This window comes from Setaria viridis, chromosome 1 (assembly GCF_005286985.2).
Source record: "Setaria viridis chromosome 1, Setaria_viridis_v4.0, whole genome shotgun sequence".
Lineage (NCBI taxonomy): Eukaryota > Viridiplantae > Streptophyta > Magnoliopsida > Poales > Poaceae > Setaria > Setaria viridis.
In genome coordinates this window covers 21,898,719-21,922,364 of record NC_048263.2, presented here as the reverse complement: position 1 = coordinate 21,922,364, position 23,646 = coordinate 21,898,719, and the positions used below count along the sequence as shown (strand labels likewise).

At 38.0% G+C, this 23,646-nt stretch overlaps 1 protein-coding gene across 2 annotated transcripts in view; it reads left to right on the top strand.

Moving 5' to 3' along the window:
- Nucleotides 1–23,646, top strand: part of LOC117851161 (uncharacterized) — a 44,928-nt gene that overhangs the window by 15,608 nt on the left and 5,674 nt on the right. For both annotated transcript variants that reach the window (XM_034732969.2, XM_034732970.1), the window contains 33 exons: nt 658–885; nt 1,010–1,119; nt 1,534–1,630; nt 2,520–2,618; nt 2,707–2,847; nt 2,989–3,054; nt 3,686–4,150; nt 4,299–4,619; nt 5,767–5,898; nt 6,886–6,999; nt 7,074–7,258; nt 8,309–8,417; nt 8,498–8,641; nt 9,330–9,605; nt 10,015–10,632; nt 10,768–10,980; nt 12,050–12,153; nt 12,244–12,539; nt 13,913–13,997; nt 15,040–15,345; nt 15,479–15,868; nt 15,945–16,260; nt 16,545–16,703; nt 16,810–16,973; nt 17,076–17,256; nt 17,805–18,074; nt 18,155–18,355; nt 18,661–18,715; nt 19,956–20,086; nt 20,211–20,720; nt 20,866–21,687; nt 22,253–22,329; nt 23,169–23,628. In XM_034732969.2, the coding sequence (XP_034588860.1) occupies nt 658–885; nt 1,010–1,119; nt 1,534–1,630; nt 2,520–2,618; nt 2,707–2,847; nt 2,989–3,054; nt 3,686–4,150; nt 4,299–4,619; nt 5,767–5,898; nt 6,886–6,999; nt 7,074–7,258; nt 8,309–8,417; nt 8,498–8,641; nt 9,330–9,605; nt 10,015–10,632; nt 10,768–10,980; nt 12,050–12,153; nt 12,244–12,539; nt 13,913–13,997; nt 15,040–15,345; nt 15,479–15,868; nt 15,945–16,260; nt 16,545–16,703; nt 16,810–16,973; nt 17,076–17,256; nt 17,805–18,074; nt 18,155–18,355; nt 18,661–18,715; nt 19,956–20,086; nt 20,211–20,720; nt 20,866–21,687; nt 22,253–22,329; nt 23,169–23,628 (7,845 nt within the window). The remainder of the gene's footprint in view (nt 1–657; nt 886–1,009; nt 1,120–1,533; nt 1,631–2,519; nt 2,619–2,706; nt 2,848–2,988; nt 3,055–3,685; nt 4,151–4,298; nt 4,620–5,766; nt 5,899–6,885; nt 7,000–7,073; nt 7,259–8,308; nt 8,418–8,497; nt 8,642–9,329; nt 9,606–10,014; nt 10,633–10,767; nt 10,981–12,049; nt 12,154–12,243; nt 12,540–13,912; nt 13,998–15,039; nt 15,346–15,478; nt 15,869–15,944; nt 16,261–16,544; nt 16,704–16,809; nt 16,974–17,075; nt 17,257–17,804; nt 18,075–18,154; nt 18,356–18,660; nt 18,716–19,955; nt 20,087–20,210; nt 20,721–20,865; nt 21,688–22,252; nt 22,330–23,168; nt 23,629–23,646) is intronic.

Sequence of the window (23,646 nt, the reverse complement as noted above, 5' to 3'; positions counted from 1 at the left end):
TATTGGCTTAATGAATATGGCAACTCATGTCATTTGCTGATGTCTATCTGATTGAAATTCGAGGGTGCAACTATGGGCCCCATCCAATAAATGCATCTTGTGGTAAATTGTATGAGGTTACTGAAAATTATGAAGCTCACCACTTCCAGCTAATACTGTGCATCTTATGCAGCAAATCCGCCAACACTCTTCTTTGGGTCTCTAAAAAAAGGGCAAAATGCCCCCTTTTATGCTATAGGTTTTTATGTGCAAGTTAGCTGATATTGTGAGATACGTATGAGCTCATAGGAGATATGTGAGATATTGTATGAGGTTTTTATGCTATTGGAGCAAAATTTACATGTAGAAATGACCACTATGATTGAGCTCATAGGAGATATGTATGAGCAATTTCTGCATCTGTTATTGAAGTGTTCTTGAGCTTTGAATTTTGAACATCTTTTCCTGTAAAATTTTTTTGAACATCTTTGGTCAATTTATTTTTAAGACAGCTTGTAGGAGAGAACCCTAGTGCATATTGTTCTTGCACTTCATACTGGTTGGTTATATAGGGAGGAAAATCTGTTTAATATAACAAATACAATTTAAGTTATGCTATTTTTTTCTATTGAAGTGCATAAAAAAGTATTGACTAATTATTTTTGTGATGGCATGAAGATCAAAGTTCCACATCCGAATTATCCATCAACTCGTGTTTCTTTTAAAGTACCCAATCTGGATATTCATTTCTCACCAAAAAGGTACTGCAAGATAGTTGAACTGCTTGGTGTACTTAACCATCTGAAGGGAAGCAATAATGAAGATTCCAATGGCGACAAAAGTGGTAGACTGCCGCCTTGGTATCCTGCTGATCTAGCTGCTGATGCTAGAACTTTGGTTTGGAGGGTATGGAGTTACAGTTTATTTCTGGTTGAAAGTTCTATTCAACCACATTTTACCTAAAAAATCTAAAGAGGCTCATTTGTTGACTATGCTAATACCATTCTTGTATGTTTTTTTTTCGTCCAAGGGCCTTGGCTATTCGCAAGCTGAATGGCATACCTGCTATATTGTATTATCTGGGATGTATCTTTATATTTTGGAGTCAGAACTGTCCCAGAATTACCAACGGTGTTGTAGGTATGTACTTCAGTTTCCTAATCTGAATTCATAGTGAAGGAAAGTACATGGACACACTTTCTGTTTTAGCATTCGTTACTGTGTAGCAAACTGTATGTCTGTTCACATAGATAGTACAACTTCTAACCTGCATTTTCTTACATTTGAGTAAAATTTGTTTTATCGAATACACTAGTCTTAATGTACTTAAAAAGCAGAATGAAAGATTTAGATAATCTTTTTGTTAGAGAACAGATGGCAAGCGTGATGTCTTTACGTGGGTTAAAAAAAACATTCAAAATATTTCTGAAACAGGTAGAAGATTATAGGATGATCTTTTTTGGCATTAATGCTCAAATTATTTTACTCTTTTTATTTGTTTGTAATACGATAGTGCATTTTATTATTTATACATTTTGGTTATTGGTGTTGCAGCATGGCTAGTCGGCAAGTATTTGAAGTGCCACCAACTTGTGTTGGTGGATCTCTTTTCAGTATTGGTGTGTGTTCTAGAGGTGCAGACACACAAAAGGTAAACAATTGGGTCGTCTTGGCATTTTTTACATTGATCTTTAAGGTTTGTCTTAATTAATATATTTTTTGCTGATTGCTGCTGGAAGTTCTGAAATAGCTTGTACTTGCCAAAAAAGTCAATGTCCAAAGTCCAGCTGCTGATTCACTAAATCACTAATTATTTGTGGTGCCACTGTACAGAGCCATGCTTTCAATCTAGAGCCCACTTGTAGAGCCATTGGGCATGAAAACTTGATACATATATTTAATTTACCTGAACACATAGGTACCGAAACAATGCTGTGCTTTCCACTGCCTATTCAATTAAGTTATCATACCTTTTAATCTAAGAGCCTGGCCCTGTTTATACGCAGCGTATTACCTTAGCAATATCTAACATTGATACAGTTAATTTATGGTCAAATCGTCCTTGGACATGATAAATGAAGAGAGAGAATGAACAATTTCTGGGATGAAAATGGAATCTGAAAGGTCATGAAAACCAAAATCTATGCCTTGTGCTGTGTCCGTGTGAAATCAAGAAAAAATAGAAGGGGCTAGGCCAGTTTGTTCATCACAAGCAAGTGTTTTTGTGAATACCTTCTTAAACATTTGAGAAATGTTATTAAGGCTTCTTTGTTCTACTCCCCACTTTTATTACCTTTATTTTTTAGTTTTTATGTACTATATTTGTGGCTGTTGTTGTGATACACATCTAGCTTTTCCCAACTTGCTTGGTACTGAAGACTTTGCTGTTAGCGTTCTGTTGTATTCCTCACAAAGTGGTCTTTTGATTATTAAATATGAGCTGCCTTTTTGGAGCTTCATTGTTTGTTGGAGATTAGCCAGTTTACATGATTTTTTTTTCATTTGGTTCTCTTTTGATCTAAGCCTTATTCCATATGCAGGCACTGGAATCGACCAACACACTTGTAATTGAATTCCTTAATGAAATTGAGAAGGCTAATTGGATGAAAGCACTTGTCCAAGCAACATATCGAGCTTCTGTATGGCTTTATTAATTTTATCATAGTCTGAGATACTACCTGCAGCCTGTAATGGTTCTTATGTTTTTCCTTTCCTTGCTTGTTGCAGGCCCCTCCTGATGCCAACATATTAGGAGACCCTGTCAGCCCTCCTCCAGAACCAAGTACACCAAGGCTTAGTACCTTGGGATCTGTGGATCTTATTGTGAATGGCTCTGTTATTGAAACTAAACTTTCAATTTATGGAAAGGTAAAGTATTGTGTCAACTTTTGGTGATTTGTTCTGAAATGTGACCCTGATGACATATAGTATGGGTTTGCATTTTTGAGAAACGAGTTAATATCATGTTGATTATTTTGTTTTCTTCCCATATTTATCCCACTATTGCAGTTGGACAGAAAGAGCAAAGATTCGCAAGAGCTTCTAATGTTAGAGCTCCTTGGGAATGGAGGCAAGGTAATTGTTTCAATCTTACTTGAGTTAGCAACATAGCATGAGTAATCAAATACAAAGCAAGGATTGTAAATAACTATGGGATTCTTATTTTGCATGTATAATTCTCATATGATGATCTGTCAAAATGTTTTAACAAACATGACAAATGCATGTATGTCTCTTTCCCTGTAAGGAAACTGTTACTACCATGAGCCATGGCAGATTACATTTGGCAACAATGAGATTTAGTAGGTGTATTCTAATTTCAAAAGGTCCCACATGTGACACCTAATAATGTAGGATCCTTGCATTTTTTTCGTAGCTCTATTACATTGCTTATATATATCAAAATTTTCTATTATGCGTATTAAAATTGAAGTCATTGCATCATAATGATTTTGTTCTCACTGTTTTCCTTTCCCTTCCATTCTTTCAGCTTCTTGTCAACTAGGTTAGTGTGATGGCATAGTGGCCCTTGCAGTGATTACCTAGGTGTCTTACTGTATTTCTATCTGTTATTCTCGCTCAATTGTAGCTATACTGACCGGTGTATACTTCATGCCTTTTAAGTGCAGCACTTGTACATTGTGGTTTACTGGTTCTATCTTCATTTTCTTCTGACTCCACTGGTTATTGCTATGTGCTATTGTAGGTTAATGTTGTTCAATCTTCTCGTGGTCTTAGTGTGAAAACAAAATTGCATTCATTGAAAATAAAGGACGAGCTACAAGGTCGTCTTTCAATGTCTTCAAAATATTTAGCATGCTCTGTTATTGATGAAAGTGTGGAAGCTACCTGTTCTGGTACACCCGATAAAGAGGGTGACATAAGCACCTTTTCTGTCGATGAAGATTCTTTCATGGATGCATTGACGGATTTTACTTCAGACCAAAACTGTAATCTGCAAGACAATGAAATTCCCAACTTGGTTTCTGATGCAAATGATTATACTGAAACAAGTTCAAAAGATGGTATATGGTTTGATGGGGATCAGCAGAAAGTGAAACCTTCTGAAATATTTTATGAGGCACAAGACAATAACGTGACAGATTTTGTTGTTCTTACATTTTTGAGCAGGAGTCCTGATTCTTGTCTTTATGATGGTATAGATTCACAGGTAATTGAAACTGGTTATTAACCTTCTTATTTCTGTTCATCATTAACAGTACAATTGAAATAAAGTACCATAGATATATATTCCTTTAATAGCTTATGTGCTGCAAATACCTCTCTCTGCACTTACATTGTTTATCTGCTCGTTTCAGATGAGTATTCGAATGTCCGCACTGGAATTCTACTGTAACAGACCCACACTTGTTGCTCTCATCGAGTTTGGATTTGATCTTAGTACGGTTAATTCTGTGCCAAAAAATAATTCTGATAAGGCACCTGGAACACAGATTGTGAAACCCTCAGGGAAGGAAGACGGTGCTCCCACCATTGTAAAAGGATTGTTAGGTTATGGGAAACGTCGAACAATTTTCAACATGAAAATGGATGTGGATCGTGTATCAATGTTTCTTAACAAGGAAGATGGTTCTCAGCTTGCAATGTTTGTGCAAGAGAAATTTCTGTTTGATCTGAAGGTGAGTTTAATGTGTTAGGAATGAATAGGGAAAATATGCTATATTGTATGGGGATGAATCTGGATTGCGCTGCCTGATGAGTTCTGTTGTAGTGTATTGAGGGGAAAATCTAGTTATCTCATTGCATAAAGTTCAAAAATGTGATATCTGAATAACATGATACTACATCCATTCAAGAATACATGACACATTTTAAATCTAGTTATCTCATTGCATAAAGTTCAAAATGTCATATCTGAATACAATGATACTCGATCCATTCAAGAATACATGACACATATTTATTTTAGCTTACTGTTCAAAGTTAGACTTTGAACATTGATTTCTCACAAAGTATACAATTTAAATAGTTATGAAGTCATTTACTAGGGTAGCATTTTAAAATATGAAATTATGAATATACTATAAGAAACAACAACAAAGCCTTTCTGTCGCAAGCAACTTGGGGTAGGCTCGAGTTGAAACCCAACAGTAGCCACTACTCAAGGGTAATACTGATCATCCTGACTTGGTCATTTAAGCTTCTTGGCTTCAGTTGGGCTTGTTCTTTGGAACAGCTTCTTCAGAGATGCAGTAATACTGAATATGTGATGCAGTAACAGGCCTGACGTGCATGCATCAATATATGTGATATTTGGACACTAGTGTAGTGAATGTGCCATGCTCGAGTGCTTGCATTGTAGATTAAATGTCTCGGGAGAATGAGAGTGTTGGTCATTCATTAAATTGTTTGAAGTTTGTTAGTGATCAAGTGCTGAACACTGTAACATGTCTTTTCTTTTAATGTAACTACTTGCTTTTCAAATACCAGTAACATTATACCAGTTAGTTTTTTTTAGAGGCTTACCTGGGAATTGTCTGTGCATTAATACAGATGCTATTAAATTTCCTTGATAGAATCATCACACAGGATAAGGGACGTGCTTGATACCTCACTGCAAAATATTTCTTGCTAATTGGTATCTCTGGTGTATGTGTATCTTCATCAACTGTATCTTACATCCTTTTTTTTTTTGTCTCGCTTAATTTTGATACCTTTGCACCACAAAATATTTTTCGTCAATGTGTATCTCTGTGTGTATGTGCATGTTGATCTACTATATTTTACATTTTTTTGTCTCTCTTAATTTTTAAAAATATTTATCAGGTTCATCCAAGTTCCTTTTCAATTGATGGTATGCTGGGCAATATGAGATTTTGTGACATGTCCCTTGGACCAGATCATCGCTGGGGTTGGCTCTGCGATATAAGGAAACCTGGTGTTGAGTCACTTATAAAGGTATTCTTGACTGTTTCCTTTCACATATACTGGCTAATGGCAATGATTTGTTTATGTCATGTATCATATTCTTGCTCATGCAAGTATGTAATTTATGCTATCTGCGGATTTTAGGTTGGCCGACGAGATAAAAATTATTTTTTATTTTGGCTATGATGTAGCCACAAAAGATATGTGAATCTACACTAGCAGTAGTAGCTAGATTGTATGATACTATCAATGCATCTAAGGGCCTGTTTGGACAGTTCAGATCTTGGTTCAAAGTCTTAAGAGACTAAATAATAAAATTGCTAGCGTAATGTCCCGCATGCAAAGCTCCAGGGGTGGAGGTGGATCAACCCTGTACACTTTAGTAGAGCTCCATGTGATCCATGCAATAAACCTATTGTTTGCTGGTCAGCGTCGAAGATGTCTAGGTGTTTCTTCACTGTGATTGCCTTCAGTCTGCACTGCCCCTGCCCCAGCCTTATGAACATGCGGCATTCCTCCTTTTCTAATGCAAAGGTCTTAGAGATCTTTTTTGGACACCCTGTAGTCATTTTTGACTATTTTGTTGCAGCCATTATATTCAGACGCTGAGAGCCTGAGAGGTTATTTGTCTTAATTTACCTGGCCTTTCCCTAGTCTTACTGCCACCTGACATTTGCCATGGTGTTTTCTTTCTCAGCCAGTTGTTTAGATCTTGTACCTCAATTAATTGGTAACGTGCTTCGGGTACTAAAATATGTGGGAGCAAGGGCATCTCATTGCTTGTTAGCGTCTGTACCTCAATTCATTGGTAACTTGCTTTGGGTACTAGAATATCTGAATGTAAGTGTATCTTGATGCTTGAGTTTGGGCTACTTATGTTTCATAACTTCTTTGAAGGTTGAAGGAGCAAAACTATGTCAGATATGCAATATTGTTTATGAAGATAATTTTTCTTCTCCAGTTTCTGAATGTTCAGTTGAAGCACTATAATGATGTTGGTTGTCCTTTCTCCTGCAGTTCACATTTCAATCATACAGTGTTGAGGATGAAGACTTTGAAGGGCATAATTACAGCTTGACGGGGCAGCTTTCTGCTGTCCGTATTGTCTTCCTCTACTGTTTTGTTCAAGAGGTGTGTGTTATTATTGCAACTTGTTTTATCAGATTTCTAATGGTAAAATTTTTAATGTGCCTTCTATTGTGCAGTTCACTTCTTACTTTATGGAGCTTGCCACCCCTCATACTGAAGAAGCAATTAAGTTTATTGATAAAGTTGGAGGTTTTGAGTGGTTAATTCAGAAGTATGAAATAGATGGCGCTTCTGCTATAAAGCTGGATCTTTCTCTTGATACACCTATAATCATTGTTCCAAAGAATTCTCAGAGTGAAGAGTATGTTCACATTTCCAGTGATTAGCTAACTGATAATTGCTACTCTAAGCACCCATTGATAATTAGTTCCTTATGATCTAGTTATAAATCCTCCTTAGGATCTTATAATAGCTACTCTAAGCATCCATTGATAATTAGTTCCTCACGATCTAGTCAAGTACATATACTAAAGTTGCTGGGATCGGCGCGATTCTAGGCCTGGTAGTACTGTAGCTTATCACTGACAGTGGGACCGTTCTTAGCTCACATGTCTTTCGTTTCTCCAGCATGCGCATCAGTCATCCTGTGAACAAGCTGTCTGGAACAATCAAGGATCATTCTGGGCCTCGGGCCTTGATAGCGTTGCTCCTACCGAGAAGCCAGCTAACGTTTGCCTTGCCTCATTTTTCCCTTTAAAAAAAGCAAACAAGATTTATAACAGAGGAGCACGGAGCACGATCAACATAGCAGGATGGCGTGGAGGGTGGCCAAAAATAAAGAACTTAAAATACTATGTAGTGGCATTGTTAAGATTTATAGCAAAAGTGGCTAATGTTTTCAGCACACAAAACTATTATCTTTGACCTGTGTAGATACAGATGTAGGAGTACAGTTTGCCTGAGAAGGCACTGGATTTGAAAAAAGTTGAATTATAACTTTATTTTATGCCTTTTATTGGGAAAACCACCAGACAACTGAAGTGTTTCTGCTACTTCAAATTATAAATTAACAGTCGTTTACATTTCATTGTTCTTTGGATTAGCTATACTAGAACAAAAAATGTGTTCTTTTTTCTCGGCAGATTTTTCTCATCCTTTGGGCTGGCATGCGTAGCGTGCCAATCTGCCTAGTTGTTATAAATGTTCTTTACATGTGACACCATATGTTGCCAGTGTTCGGTTCCTAATCATATGAGCTTCAGATAGGGTATTTTAAATATCTGCTTGTTAGATAAACTAATGGGTTTGTATATCTTCTAGTTCTTCTGTTTGCCAGTTTCTTAAAATGAAGTCATAGAATGATGATGTTCTGGTATAAAAACATTAAACTGACCCTGATACCTTCTTGCAGTTATATACAACTTGATCTTGGACAATTAAAAGTAAGAAATGAGTTCAGTTGGCATGGAGGTGAAGAGACTGATCCTTCTGCTGTAAGGCTTGATGTTCTCCATGCAGAGGTGTGCACTGGGATGGAAAATTAATTTTCCGATTATATTGAGTGTATTCTCTTATTTGACATTTTGATTCGTGGACGTAGATAAATGGAATCAACATGGCGGTTGGAGTAAATGGAACTTTAGGAAAGTGTATGATTCGGGATGGTCATGGCATTAATATAGAGGTGCGACGTAGCCTGCGGGATATCTTCCGAAAGGTCCCGATACTTTCTATGAAAGTTCAGGTAATAAATTTATTTTCCTTATTCTGTGCCTAACAACTTAATATGGTCCCATTTTGTTGTCATCTGATTGTCACTTCCTATTTGATCACCATTATTTTCTACTCGAAGGCCAACTTCGTTGCTTGTGGCATGCAGTTTTAATATCGTTTTGTTTTGCAGCATGTTTTATTTATCAACTTGTTTACTCTCCTTAAGAGTTGTACTATTAAACCTGTACTACAACTCAAGGATATGTTGGATCTAGATTTTCCACTACTTGAATAATTTATGTTTCCAGTTTAATTGATTATATTAAGTAACTGGCATATTAAGTGCACACCACCAATTAGGTTCAAGTGCCTAATCAACATATATATCCTTTTGTTAAAAAGAAGAAAGAAACAAAAAAAAATGTAAATGCTCCGAGGATTGAAGAAATAAGGATATCATATTCTGAATTGAAAGTAAAAATGGGCCTTACAAATTATTTCATTTACTGACTAAATTATAGCATTTAAGAAAATAGCTATTGCTGACTACGTCCTCTGACTAAATTTAAGAAAATTACTGAGCGATTAAAAGTAATCCATTTTTTAATTACCTAGCTTAATGTTTTAGCCTATGTTGAGTTAAGTAAGTTATGTAGTTTCTTTTCTCCTGTTTAGTTATATATAATATATATATATATGTTTTACTTTTCTCTCTGCAGATAGGATTGCTTCATGCTGTCATGTCAGATAAGGAATACAATGTGATCACAAACTGTATTTCAACAAATCTATCAGAGACACCTAACCTTCCTCCAAGTTTTCGTGAAAATGTGAACCGGACAAAGGAGTCAATTCGTCTACTTGCAGATAAAGTCAACCTTAGTAACCATCCATTGCTTTCACGTACTGTAGTTGTCATGACTGTGGATGTTCAGTATGCGTTACTTGAACTTCGCAATGGCCCAGACGCGGAGTCTCCTTTGGCAGAGCTTGCTGTGAGTATTTCTAAAAATTAGTTGCACAATTATACTTTATAGGAGAGTGCAGTACTTCATTGTTATTGGAAATATATTCTACATGCGCAAGTGTACGTACACGAAGCCTCTGCGATACTGGGCCCATAGGTGCGCCCTGCCTCCACACGCACGGCACCCGCCTTTATTCCCTTTAAACCCCAACCACCCCCCTTGTCTTCCACTCATGAGTGCTACCCTGTGTTATATAGTAGCTAGTGTGAGAGTAAATGGAGGTGGTGAGAAGTGGTTGCTTGTGCCAATGGGAATGCAGAGAAGAGATGTCGATGTAATATTCGCCAAGGATGCATATGAGAATTTTAAGTATAGACTTTAATACTTTGTCTTATTCTTTTATCATGTTTACACTTGGTCTTTTCTTTTTCTGCAGGTAGAAGGTCTATGGGTATCTTACAGGACAACTTCAATGCTTGAAATGGATTTATATTTGTCTATACTTAAATTCTCGATACATGATATCCGTCCAGATACAAAGTCTGAGATGCGTCTGATGCTAGGATCTTATTCAGAGACTGCTAACCTGTGCACTGAGGACTCTTCAATTGATGCGGGGGTTTCAAACCTCACAATGCTAATACTGGATTATCGTTGGCGTTCTTCCTTCCAATCATTTGTTATAAGAATTCAGCAGCCTCGTATACTTGTTGTGCTGGATTTTCTGCTTCCTGTTGTTGAGTATTTTGTGCCTTCTTTAGGCACAATAACTGGCAGAGATGAAAGTCTAGACCCAAAGAATGATCCTCTTATGAGGTCTGATGATATTATACTTTCTGAACATGTTTTCTTGCAAAGAGAGAATGTCATTCAACTCTCTCCTCGAAGGCAGCTAATAGTTGATGGTTGTGACATTGATGAGTTCATTTATGATGGCTGTGGAGGCACTATATCATTATGCGAAGAATTTGATAAGAAGGGCCAGCTATGCTCTGGGGCTATAATCATTATTGGGCATGGTAAAAGACTTCGATTCAAAAATGTTAAAATTGAGGTATTGAACTTTTAATTGCTTTGTGCTATGATTTCTATGAACTATTTGCTTAGTTGGCAATGTTTCCATTGATAGTGCACCATTATTGTGATGCCTGACTCACACCTTTATCATTGTTTGTATGGTGGGTACAAGAATGGTGCCCTTCTTAGAAGATGTGTATACTTGAGCACTGGAAGTAGCTACTCAATCGCTGCTGAAGATGGTGTGGAGGTTTCAGTGTTAGAAAGTTCTTTCGGTAATGATGACGAGGACCTTCTAAAACTTGAAGAACATAACAAGAGAACTCTCCAGAATGCCAGCAATGCTCCGGCAAACCAAATGTTAAATTTTACATTTGAAGCCCAGGTATCTACTAGATCTCAATTGTGTAACTTACTGTTTCTTTTGCAATTTATGCGAGCTATTTATGCTTTTTTAATCCCCTATTTGTGACCCTTGTGGGGTTGATACCATCTTTTTTCGAACCGATAATTAGGACCTCCAGTTCTGATCCCTATTGCATGCATTTATTCCAAACATGGACAACCATATCCAACAATAGGCTCATGCCATATCAACTTGGGTCATGGCGCATCATAGTCAGTGCTGAAATTGTTCTCTGGTAAATACATGGTGATGCAAGTACTCCGCAAGTTACACACAAATAATGCAGAAAGCGATAGGTGCTAGGCATTCCCTAGTGGTGGTACCTTTTGCAGGCTTGAGTAACATCATGTTGAATAGAGGTAGTTTGGCATATTAAACCAAAGAATTTGACATTATCATACATTGAGACTTCGATAAGCATAGTTCATTTTCTTCCATCAAATTTTCCACTTCTATACATAAATAAAACCTTAAAATACTCTAGGAGGAAACGCATTGGTGCTAGCCTGCTAGGTGAGGTCTCTCCTGTGTGTTCAAGAAAAAAAAAGCCTGCTAGGTGAGGTTGTGCATGTGACAATCCTTTCAGAACAGTGATGAAGTCTAGATCTGTTGGAAGCATACAACGAAGGTAATAGTCTGTTAAATGGCAACCTCCTGATGTCAATCTACAGAATATGCAAATGATTTTTAGTACTATAATCTGTTACATGTATAATGTCCTCTTTCCTCAACAACAAAAGGTTTTACTCAAGCGTTAGTCTAATAAACTCAAAATAGTAATGGATTCAAATGTCTCACGCTGAAGACATAACTTTAGTAAATCATTAATTGCAACCCACTTCAAATCTGCTCCATAAGACTGGCTGGCCAAGGAAATCTTTTGAGCAATTTGAATCATTTTGCGGGCAATGAAGTTCAGCTGCATGCAATCATACATGTACACTTTTTTAATTAAAATGTAACTTTTTTGTTACATTATTTTGAGCACGTTTAGTCCTATATCCATGTGTTTGCTGATGTGCACAACCTTTTTTTTGAAAATATTCAGGTTGTATCTCCAGAATTTACCTTTTATGATAGTTCAAAGTTATCGATGGATGATTCCTTGCACATTGAGAAGCTTCTTCGGGCCAAGATGGATTTCAGTTTCATGTTTGTCCTCCTCTCACTAACTTTTTTGATATGTTGAATTTCTCTTCTGATTTCTTTTGTTAATGAGATATATGTTCTACATTAAAACAGGTATGCTTCGAAAGAAAAGGATATCTGGGCTCGATCAGTCATTAAGGACCTTACAGTTGAAGCTGGCTCTGGTCTTCTTGTTCTTGAGCCTGTAGATGTTTCATGGAAATATACGTCAGTCAATGAAAAGTCCAACATAGTATTAGCATCAACAGATGTGTGCGTCCATCTTTCGCTGAGTGTTGCCTCTCTTATGCTTAAACTACAAAATCAAACTCTTGCAGCTTTGCAGTTTGGTAATATTAGCCCATTGGTTTCTTGCACAAACTTTAACCGAGTTTGGAGCTCACCAAAAGGTACTTGCGTGCTGCCTACACTTTTGCCTCAAACTAGCAGGAGAGCTGCCCGTCATAATATTGAGTAAATTCAAAAGTACATGTGTGCTATAGATAAGGCAAAGTGATATTGGTTGTTTTTTTTGGGGTGGGGGGTGCTGAAACAGACCAATAATGATCCTAGAAAAAGCATCAAGGGATGACCGAAACATGGTCCACTGGATTGTTAACTCCAAAAGCCCATTTGCCCTGGCGGAGACCCAAGAGGAAAGCCTCCCCAGTCCCCAGTGGTGTCCAAAAGTTGGGACATATCCCGAGATGCTCCCTCAAATATGTCGTGCTTCCAAATTGTCCAGGTGGTCAAGATGATCAAGGGGTTGAAGTGTTTTCCTTTGTTCGTTGAGGATCCTTTCTGCAGCATAGCTCCACCAATTTCCAATTTGGCTATCTGCAGGCTGCGGGGATGCCTGATAAAACATGGCCCACTGGATTGTTCCACACCTGTAATATTCAAGTACTGCTTGGATAGACAACAAGGAACTGAACCTAGCTCAGTTGGTGGGAGGTGTGGGTGTACACCCCTGCCACCCAGGTTTGAGTCCTCTTTGACTCAAGTTTGGGTGCCTATTTCTTCTTACTTACAATGCCACCTAGTTCCTCTCAGTTTGGTCAAGTTTTTTTATAGTGCAAATCTTTGATGTCTTTGATCCAACTATGATCTGTTATCCCCTCAGCCAACATGCGACAGTTGAGGACACTCTTTGCAACTGCTGCCACTAGATTCGGAGTAAACTCCATGAGTGATTTCCCATTAAGCTATCGTATGTCCAAAGGAAGCTCTGACTGTATAATTAAGATTTAGAGTGAAGGATGTCCAGGGTCAACCTGGTTGAGTTTTGCGTAACCACAACTACCACAAATGAACACACACGATTGGTTCAAGATCTTATATTTGCACACCAGCCAGCTTAGTGTCTCGACAAACCTACAAACCTTAGCCCAGGCGACAACACAATGTCCTCCTTTGACATCGGCTTCTCCTTTCTGCAAAACAGCCCTTCTGACCTTTTCAGTGCCTCAGTGGCCTTGATTGCCCAGTTAGGGATACCCATCGCTAAAGGATACTCCCTCCGTCCCAAATTATAAATTGTTTTGGCTTTTCTAGATTCATAGATATTATTATGATCTAGACATAGGGTATATCTAAGTGCATGACAAAATCTATATGAATCTAAATAAGCCAAAACAACATATAATTTGGAACAGAGGGAGTAATAAATGGGAATAGTGGTCACAATATTGTATGTTAGCTATTTTTTTTCGTTAGTATTACTTTTGTGCTTATTCTGCTTCAAGTAGATTATCATCCTTTGCTAACTGATTCGGTACTGCAGGCGACCTACCTGGCTACAACCTCACCTTCTGGAGGCCACAAGCTCCCTCAAATTATGTGATTTTGGGTGATTGTGTGTCCTCGAGGTAAAATTGCCCCCTCACATCCATCATGATGGTGAAGTTATTTACTTTCTTCAAGTGTTCTTTGAGTTTTGGTTACAGTAACAGTTCTGTCTAAGTCTTGGTTTTATGTTCAAGATACAAGCTAAGTACTAGAGCTGGCATGTGACTGTAACTTTACACTTTACTGATAAATAACATTAGGATTAAGCAATAATGTTTGTTATAATGTGTCACTGATGGCATATATTTTTCCTTCTACATTGAGCGCTATGGCTTCACTCTGCAAATAACCGATCTGCACAATTTACTACAATGAGGTTTTTTGTAACATTACCTTTTTTTTTTAAACAAGTATGAGTAAATTTCACAAAACCATAGAGTGATTGGCAAACTATCGCAAAACTACAGATTTAATGTGCCAATGTTTACAGATTACACACAACTACATATTTAGGGAAAATGTGTCAATATATCCCAAAAATGTAGATTTGATGTGTCAATTTTCCAAAACTACAGATTTTGCTGGTTAATCCTGTAGTTTTCTCTGATACATAGAAACAAATATACCTGTAATATTAACAGTTTCAGCAGTTCCATTATGCAACACATTAAATTTGTATGTTGCAATATTTGACTTGTTAAATCTGCTGTAAATTCGGTAGGTTTGCAATCGATACTTAGTTTAGCGAAATTTACTTGTAAATTATGCAAGAAAAGATGCAAACTACAATGGACTTCATCTACAAAAGAAATGACACACGCTTCTGTTCCTCTTACCTTTATTTCCACCAGTTGTCTGAATCTTTAGAAAATCAATATATTTTTTTTCTTGAACTATATTACCCTTTTTTTAAAAAAATTCAACCCATGACCAAGGAGACCTATCAGACTAACCATTAGGCTGCAGGGCGAGGAGATGAGTAATTCCTCGAGCCCCAGTCAATTCCCACAAATGCAGTTCATCTCTAATGGAAAAGAGAAGCCCATTCAGACTAGGCTGCAGACCATCAAAAGAAAATCAGTATATTGCTTCTGCTGAAAATGATATCCTGCATCTCCACAGGTCTGTGCCACCTTCTCAGGTCGTGGTTGCTGTAAGTAACACTTATGGTCGTGTACGGAAACCTCGTGGATTTAGGCTTGTTCACGTATTGCCTGGTCAAGATGTCATTGATTCCTCTCAGTCAACTGAAGCAAACGAGTGTTCCATCTGGATTCCTGTGCCACCACCTGGATATTTAGCTCTAGGATGTGTGGTAAATATTGGAAGGCTACCACCTTCAAACCATGTAGTGTACTGCCTTCGTTCCGATCTTGTGACTTCTGCAACATTCTCAGATTGTATACATACACCCTCACATGCTACCGGGTATGGCATCATTATCTTTTTTTTACTTGCCATTTGTGCAGTATGGTCATTTCTCTTTCTTTCTTCTGTAAATAGTGTATGAAGAAGTACCAACAAAGTGTGAATGATACGCTTGTTTTAATTTCTTGAGCAGAATAATGTCTGGATTTAGTATCTGGCGTGTGGACAATTTGATTGCTTCGTTTTGTGCACATACTTCTACAGAACAACCCACTAGAACAGAAGCTCTTGATTTGCACCATGTTCTTCTTCGGAATCCAAATTGCTATATTGTTAAAGATCTAGGTGCAGATTCATCTGTTGAAAATGACCAGTCTTCTGATCAATTAACTCACCACCGCAAAAGTACGTCAGGATGGGATGTACTTCGCACTTTGTCGAGACCAAGTAGCTATTGTATGTCTACTCCACACTTTGAAAGGATATGGTGGGATAAAGGCAGTGATACAAAGAAGCCATTTTCTATATGGAGGCCATTACCTCGTTTTGGCTTTGCTTCAGTTGGTGACTGTATAACTGAAGGGTAATGGTTTCTTTATGTACATTTGCTAAATACTTTTCTTTGTGATACATTATTGACATGCCCCTGTATCTTTCAGGTTTGAACCACCTACTCTTGGCATTCTTTTTAAATGTGACACGGTTGTTTCTGAGAGGCCTGTACAGTTTACTAGAGTGGCACAAATTGATAGAAAAGGCCTTGATGAAATATTCTTCTGGTATCCAGTGCCACCTCCTGGTTATGCTTCCCTAGGATGTATTGTGACAAAAACAGATGAAATGCCAAGCAAGGACTCCATTTGCTGCCCTAAATTGAGTTTAGTGAGCCAAGCGAATATTGCAGAGGATCCTATCACCAGGTCTTCTAGCTCAAAGGGTCCTAACTGCTGGAGCATTTGGAGAATTGAAAATCAGGTAATCCTTCATGCTTACCCCCATTTCTTGTAGATACTATTTCAGTTCATGGAAGGGCGGACCTGGTGCAGTGGTAGAGACTCTCCACTTGTGGCCTGGAGGTCCTGGGTTCAAACCAGCCTCTTTGCAGAATTTGAAAGGAATTTTGCAAGAGTAAGGCTGTCTAGGAAAGTAGGAATTCATTTTCCTAGGCCACACCTTGTGTGGGAGCTTTCAGCACGGGTACACCCTTTTTCCCATTATTTCAGCTCATGCTTTACACTCAGTGTTCTTTTGGGTTATAGGGATGTACTTTCCTGGCAAGGCCTGATGTGAAGAAACCATCCGCTCGACTGGCATACCGTATTGCCGAACATGCAAAGCCCAAGGCACGTGAAAATATTACTGCTGAGCTGAAGCTTGGATGTTTGTCAGTCAGCATCCTTGACAGCTCTTGTGGGATGGTGTGTAGCCCTGCTAAACTTTGTGTCTATTCGGAACTCAAAAGTTTAATATTGCTAAAATGTTTCATTTAGTATTTTCAGATCAACTAATGTTCCAGTTTTTTAGGTCACACCACTTTTTGACACTACAATTGCAAATATAAATCTTGCAACTCATGGAAGATTTGAAACAATGAATGCCGTATTGATCTGTTCAATTGCCGCATCCACATTCAATAGACACTTGGAGGCATGGGAACCCTTAATTGAGCCATTTGATGGGATATTCAAGTGAGCCCTGCTTAATCATTTTGCATCTATTTTGTCAACATGGAGTTTTCTCTTCTAGAATTTTAGAGTAGCAACCTTAACACTATTCTGCCATCATTGAAGGTTTGAAACATATGATACCAGCGAGCACCCTCCTTCAAAAGTTGGTAAGAGGATTCGTGTTGCTGCAACAAGTCCTCTAAATGCCAACCTGAGCTCTGCAAATCTTGAGCTTCTTATAGAAACTTTAGTTTCATGGAGAAGACAGATTGATCTAGAAAAAAACTCATCAATGAAAAATGCGGTATGATCTTATCCTTTCTACTATTAGGTCCTTTATGATTTCTTGTATATTTTGTTAGCAGTAATCTTGACTAGTAGTGCTGAGTAGCTAAATGTAAATTACTAAGGGTCCAAGTCTAGTCTTTGCCTTAGGGACCAAGTCTAGTCAAGTCAAGCCTTAGCCTTGGCATGTAAGCCATTATGGCTGTGTAGTAGTGCTATAAATAGAGAGGAGAAGGGATAGACTCCCTTGTGAGTTCTAGCAGCACCAAAGCGAGTGGTCTGGTGGTTCTCTCCACACTCAAGAAGAGAGTGTTTGGCTGGCTGGCAGGTAGCCTTTGAGGACTGCCCAGGTTGGAGTGTAGGAGTTGTTGTAGCCGGAGGCTTGTAGGCTAACCGGAGGCAACTATAGGCACTTTTGAAGGAGCTGATCAAGTGGATCAGTTCCAGATAGGTTGCTGCGGCAACTAGTATATGTTTTTGCGTGAAACAAGTGTGTTTGCGTGTATCTTTGGTAGTATTTGGGCCAACATATTTTATTGATTCATTATGTGCATATCCATGTTACAGGACACTGTTGGGAATATGAAAAAAGCTGATGACTCTTCCTGCTCTGCATTGAATGAAGATGATTTCCAGAGAGTGATTTTCGAGAACAAATTAGGATGTGATGTTTATCTTAAGAAATTGGAAGACACTGAAAACATTATTGAGCTCTTACAGCATGAGAGTAAAGTTTCATTGTTGATGCCACCTCCCAGGTTTTCTGATAAACTAAATGTGTTATCCAATTCTACAGAATCAAGATATTATGTTGTTATACAGATTTTTGAGTCCAAGGTAGTACTTGAACTTGGTGCGATCTGGAATCCAGACTTTTTTTGTAAGAAGCTTACAGTCTTGTTTTCCTTCATTGTCAGGGCTTGCCTATCATAGATGATGGCAATGGTCACAGCTATTTCTGTGCTTTACGCTTACTTATAGGAAGTTCTGCTTCAGATCAGCACAAAGTATTCCCACAGAGTGCTAGGACAAGATGTGTAAAACCTGCGAAAACTACCGACTTACAGACTCATTATGCTAAATGGAATGAGCATTTTATATTTGAAGTTCCAGAACAGGTAACTGTCAATCTATGTTCTTTTCATTTCCTCGTGCAGCTGGCATTTTTTGTTGCTTTCGCAGCATATTTTGTAATACAATTATAAGCTCTATCTTAAAAGAAGTAACTGATACCATTTTTAATTTTTTCGCTGAACTTCAAATAAACCAAATGGTTCTCATTGGTACAGCTGAGGTTTTGTGTGCCTAGTTTCTTTCCATTTTCTTTTGCAATGTAGTGTACCTTATTTGTGATGTATTCCCCTCTCTATTTTTTCTTGAACATATAATGGGATTGCAATAAGCCTAACAAGATACTTTGCAGGCATCAGCTAATTTAGAGATTGAGGTGACAAATCTTGCATCAAAAACTGGGAAAGGTAACTTCCAATGCTATAGCTTTAAATCAGTATTTCACTAGTTGTCTTGAGTTTTTTATTTGGATCAGTGGAATTTATCATCCATCACATGTCCTGTCAAATCCCAGTGCAGATTCAAGTGGCACGTTTATGTTTTGCTGTTTGTTACTATGTTAAAATGGAACGTTTATTCCACTTTAGTGCCTTTATATATGTATAAGATTTGCAATGTTTGTTGTTGCCATTTTTCCTTAATAACTAGCCATTCTAGACCAAAGTCACCAAACCTTATATCAAGGACTGTTTGATGCTTATATTATGTGAGCTCCTCATAGACAAACTGAGGCTTGAGATCCGAGATAATACCGGTTCAGGGTTATGGATATCTTTTAAGTACCTTATGTTTTATTTCCTGTATGCTGGAAGAATAAGCGTTCATGAGAGCTTTTTGTAATCATTTCTGCCAGGGTACTTGGAAGGTATTGGAAGGGAAGTTAAAACCTAGGTTGAAATGATAGAATAATAGGAAAAGGATGGAGTAATTTTTTTCTCTCGAACTACGCAGGAGAGCTGCGTGTCATTTCATTAATGTAGGAGAAAATAAAAGGGTTTGGGTAGCCCCTACCCAGGTACAAAAACACACACCCACAAACTCACACACCCTAGCAGGAACAAAACTAAGGCTGCACTAGAAGCAAGAAAAGGCGACCAGAAGTACAGAGTCTACATGAAGTAATTATTTACCTACATGAAGAAGGAATCACTGTTGACAGCCAGCCGTAGGCCCTAGTCAACAATATTCGAACGTGGAAACTTATCTGTTGCATGGAATATTTCTACAAGGGAACTAGCCTTAACTAGTAATCCTCTCTAGTTTACAACTTATACCACGCTGGTGGATCCCGCATGGACAGCTACGGTGCTGCACAAGAATACTTTATATTTGAATGTTTCTGCTAACTTATTCATATAGTTGAAAAATCATATTATAAGGCCTTTGATTGCCAGTTTTTGCGGGGAATTGCTGGGTGGTCTTCCCCTTGCAGGCAAGATCTTGTACTTGGTTTGCTCCTTAATCTATTAAACAAATGATACGCAGCTTAACTGTGTGTTTCAGAAAAAAAAAAGTTTTTCTTGGAAAGGACAAGAGCTTATATGCAGGGCATTTCATAGTTTTAGGTTTCCACTTGATAAATAAAGTAGAATGTTCCGTAACCTTTTTGACTCTATGATTTGTAAACTTCTTTATTTGTTTTGGAAGGCGAAGTAATTGGGTCCTTGTCAATTCCAATTGGACGAGGAGCAACAACGTTGAAACGAGCTCCTTCTATGAGGATCCTTCAGCAATCTTCTGATGTTAAACGAGTACTAACATGTCCTCTTACAAAGAAGGTAACACTTTGTGTTTTCTAGGTCTTGCTCATCTGTTAAGATAGCATATGAAATTCATGTTGCATTTTTATTGACTCTGCTGTTCATCCCATACTGAGACGAAAAGCATATTTTCCACTTGTAGGGTCAGGTGCCTAGTTTTGAAGACAGGAAAAACTGTGGTGTTTTAGTACTCTCAAGCTGTTATGTAGAACGATCTACTCATTCAAACTTCCAGACCTTGAAAGACAGCATGAGCAATGCAGAGAGTGACTTCTGGATAGGACTCAGCCCAGATGGTCCATGGGAAAGTTTTACTGCAGCTTTGCCTGTGACAATCCTTCCAAAATCGCTTAACAATAATCATTTTGCATTTGAGGTCAGCATGAGGAATGGAAGGAAACATGCAACATTGAGAGGTCTTGCGGTTATTGTAAATGATGCTGACATAAAACTTGAAGTATCTATATGTCCTGTAAACATGCTTAATAGCTCTGTGTTGAATACTAGATCAGTGAGTTCCACCAATGCTATTGATGAAGTATTTGAAAATCAGTGGTACCGACCAATTATGGGGTGGGGACCTAACCCTTCTAATGATCATCGAAACGACTTAAAGCAATGGAGCACAAGGGACTGCTCGTACTCATCAAAGGTACTTTTTAGATATGTTGACAAATAGAATCACTTTTTCCTAGAATTAAGAAAATAAGTACAATGGTTCTTTTGGCTTATATCATGTGACTTAATATATAATAATCTATTAGCTCCTAACAGAATTTATGAAACCTGTTGTGAAGGTATTTTTTGAGACTGATCTTCCATCGGGTTGGAGATGGACCTCACCATGGAAAATTGAAAAGTCAAATTTTGTAGATAATGATGGATGGGCATATAGTGCTGATTTTCAAAACTTGAATTGGCCGTCATCTTCCTGGCGATCTTCTAAATCACCTCATGACTTTGTGAGGAGAAGGCGTTGGGTACGTTCGAGACAGAAGCTGCAAGAACAGGTTGCGGAAATTCCTAGAAAAATACTTGCTACTGTCAGTCCTCATTCATCTACTGCATTGCCTTGGACAGCGATGATTAAGGATATGGATCTGTGCTTGCAAGTCCGTCCGTATTCTGAAAAATTAGAGGAATCGTACAGCTGGAGCCAGGTTTGTTCACTAGGTTCTGAGAGCCTACCTAAGCTGCAGCAGCAGCAGTCTTCACTTTCTAGGACAAGCACCTTAAAACAATCAGCAGTACCATCACGGGATTCCTTTCTTAAGCTTGCTGAACTTGAGAAAAAAGATGTGCTTTCGTATTGCCATCCTCCTGTTGGCAATGAAAGATATTTCTGGTTTAGTGTGGGAATCGATGCTTCTGTTGTTCATACAGATTTGAACGTGCCTGTCTATGATTGGAGAATTTCTTTCAATTCAATTCTTAGACTTGAAAATAAGCTTCCGTATCAAGCTGAATATGCTATTTGGGAGGTTTCCACTAAAGGTAATATGGTTGAAAGGCAGCATGGTATGGTCGCATCAGGTGGAAGTGTATTTATCTATTCAGCAGATATACGGAAACCTATTTACCTCACATTATTTCTCCAAAATGGTTGGATTTTAGAAAAGGTATTGTATCTATTTTTTGCGGAACATGTTAGATGTCAACTTAATGGTTCAAGGTATTATAGTTTACCTAGAGTTCATGCATTCTAGGATCTACAGAACAAGTGATTTCCCAATCTTGCAAATGTGACTAAGGGTATACTCCCTCACGTTTTGATAATACAATGATATGCAGCTCTCCTGCATGTTTGAGGAAAAAAAGGCAAGGGTCTCAAACGTCTCGAAACGAAGGGTATATATGTGGCCTTTTTTTTCTCAACATGCAGGAGATCTGCATACCTTTATTATAAAGAAGAGAAGGGGTAGAGACCCCAAGTACATCCACAAACACCCTTACACGATCAATTTTAGTCTAGAGAACGCGTCCGTGACTAAATTTCAATAACAGCCACAACTCAAGCACTAACATTTTGGCTAAACAGCCTTCTGTGAAGTTTCTCTTTCTAGTTTTTCTTTTTTTTTCCTTTTTTTAACCTGTCTTTTTTATCTATATAATAAATACCACAGTAGGGATTTCCCTACTGTATTTCGCTCAAAAAAATAATATTTTGGTTCTTTTTTCTTTCAGGATGCTGTATTGATAATGGATTTGTTGTCCTTGGAACACGTTTCTTCTTTCTGGATGGTTCAGAAACAAAGCCAAAGGTTTGGAAGCTTTTGTGACAATCCTGTGTCCTTTTTTTCCTTGAATTCATAATCTTGTGTTTTGCATGAATAGTAGTATCACTTTCAGTTTTTTAGACTGACAGTATTGTGTTTCATTTATTTCACTATTTTCACAACAAAACTGCAATATTTAGGTTGAGTAAATTGCATGTAGGTGTTAGCATTTTGGACTGTGTGCTCATGGCATATCAATGTGTGCCACTAACCTGATACCTGAGCCAATCTTCACTACTCATGTTCAGCAACAAAAATTTACAAACCAAGAGTAAGGTAACTGGTAACAATAATATATCAGTGAAGGAAATGTGTAGCAACTATGGAGCTACCAGATCATCACATAGACATCACCTAATATGTATACACTTATCCAGTTATTATGGTTCAACAAAATAGTTTGAGATCTGTATAGGGGCTTGCCTTGACATATGCATGATGCATGCTGGCAGATGCCGACAATGTGAAGCTCTCAAGGAAACTCATTTGCACTGCTGTCATTAAATAATTCCCTTCATCTTGTTTACTCACAGCCACTGCTCGATACTGGAGCATAAAAGTTGCTGTATCCTTTTTATTTCAATCTGTAATTGGCTACACAAAGTTAATCTGTATTGTTTTCGTTGGATTTGTAAGCTAAAAATTCTACAATGGCTACCTAGGCTGTGCAGAAAATGCAAGCTCATGGTTGCTACGTGCTACTACTGAATACCACATTTTTCATGTGCATCTGGCGCTGAGCTTTATTTGATAATGTTGGATGAATTATGCTTTTGATTCTTTTGTTATATTCTTTTAATTTCACTTATTTTTGTGAACATTAGGAGACTACGTGTTAGTGTTGAGCATGACCTAGGAGCAAGTGATGCTGCACCAAAGACACTGAGATTATTTGTTCCTTACTGGATAAAAAACCATTCTTCAATTCCACTATCATATCGCATTGTGGAAGGGGAAACCACAGAAAGCTCAGATGCAGACTCACTTAGACCAGACTCGCTAAGTAGAGTGGCTAAGTCTTCAAAATTTTCCCTCAAATATTCCTCAAAGTCCCTTGTCAGACGAGGCACAATGTCCAGAAATATGCAAGTACTTGAAGTTATTGAAGATTGTAGCACAAACTATGTGATGCTATCGCCTCAAGATTACTTGAACCGGTCTTCTGGTATGCGCTCTGAGTCAAGAGATAACAATTTCAGCCCAGCTAGAGTTGCAATATCTGTGGCTGTTGGTAGTTGCACTCAGTACAGTATAGGAGTGTCTCTTTTTGAGCTTGAGAACAAGGTATATTTTGTGTAATGT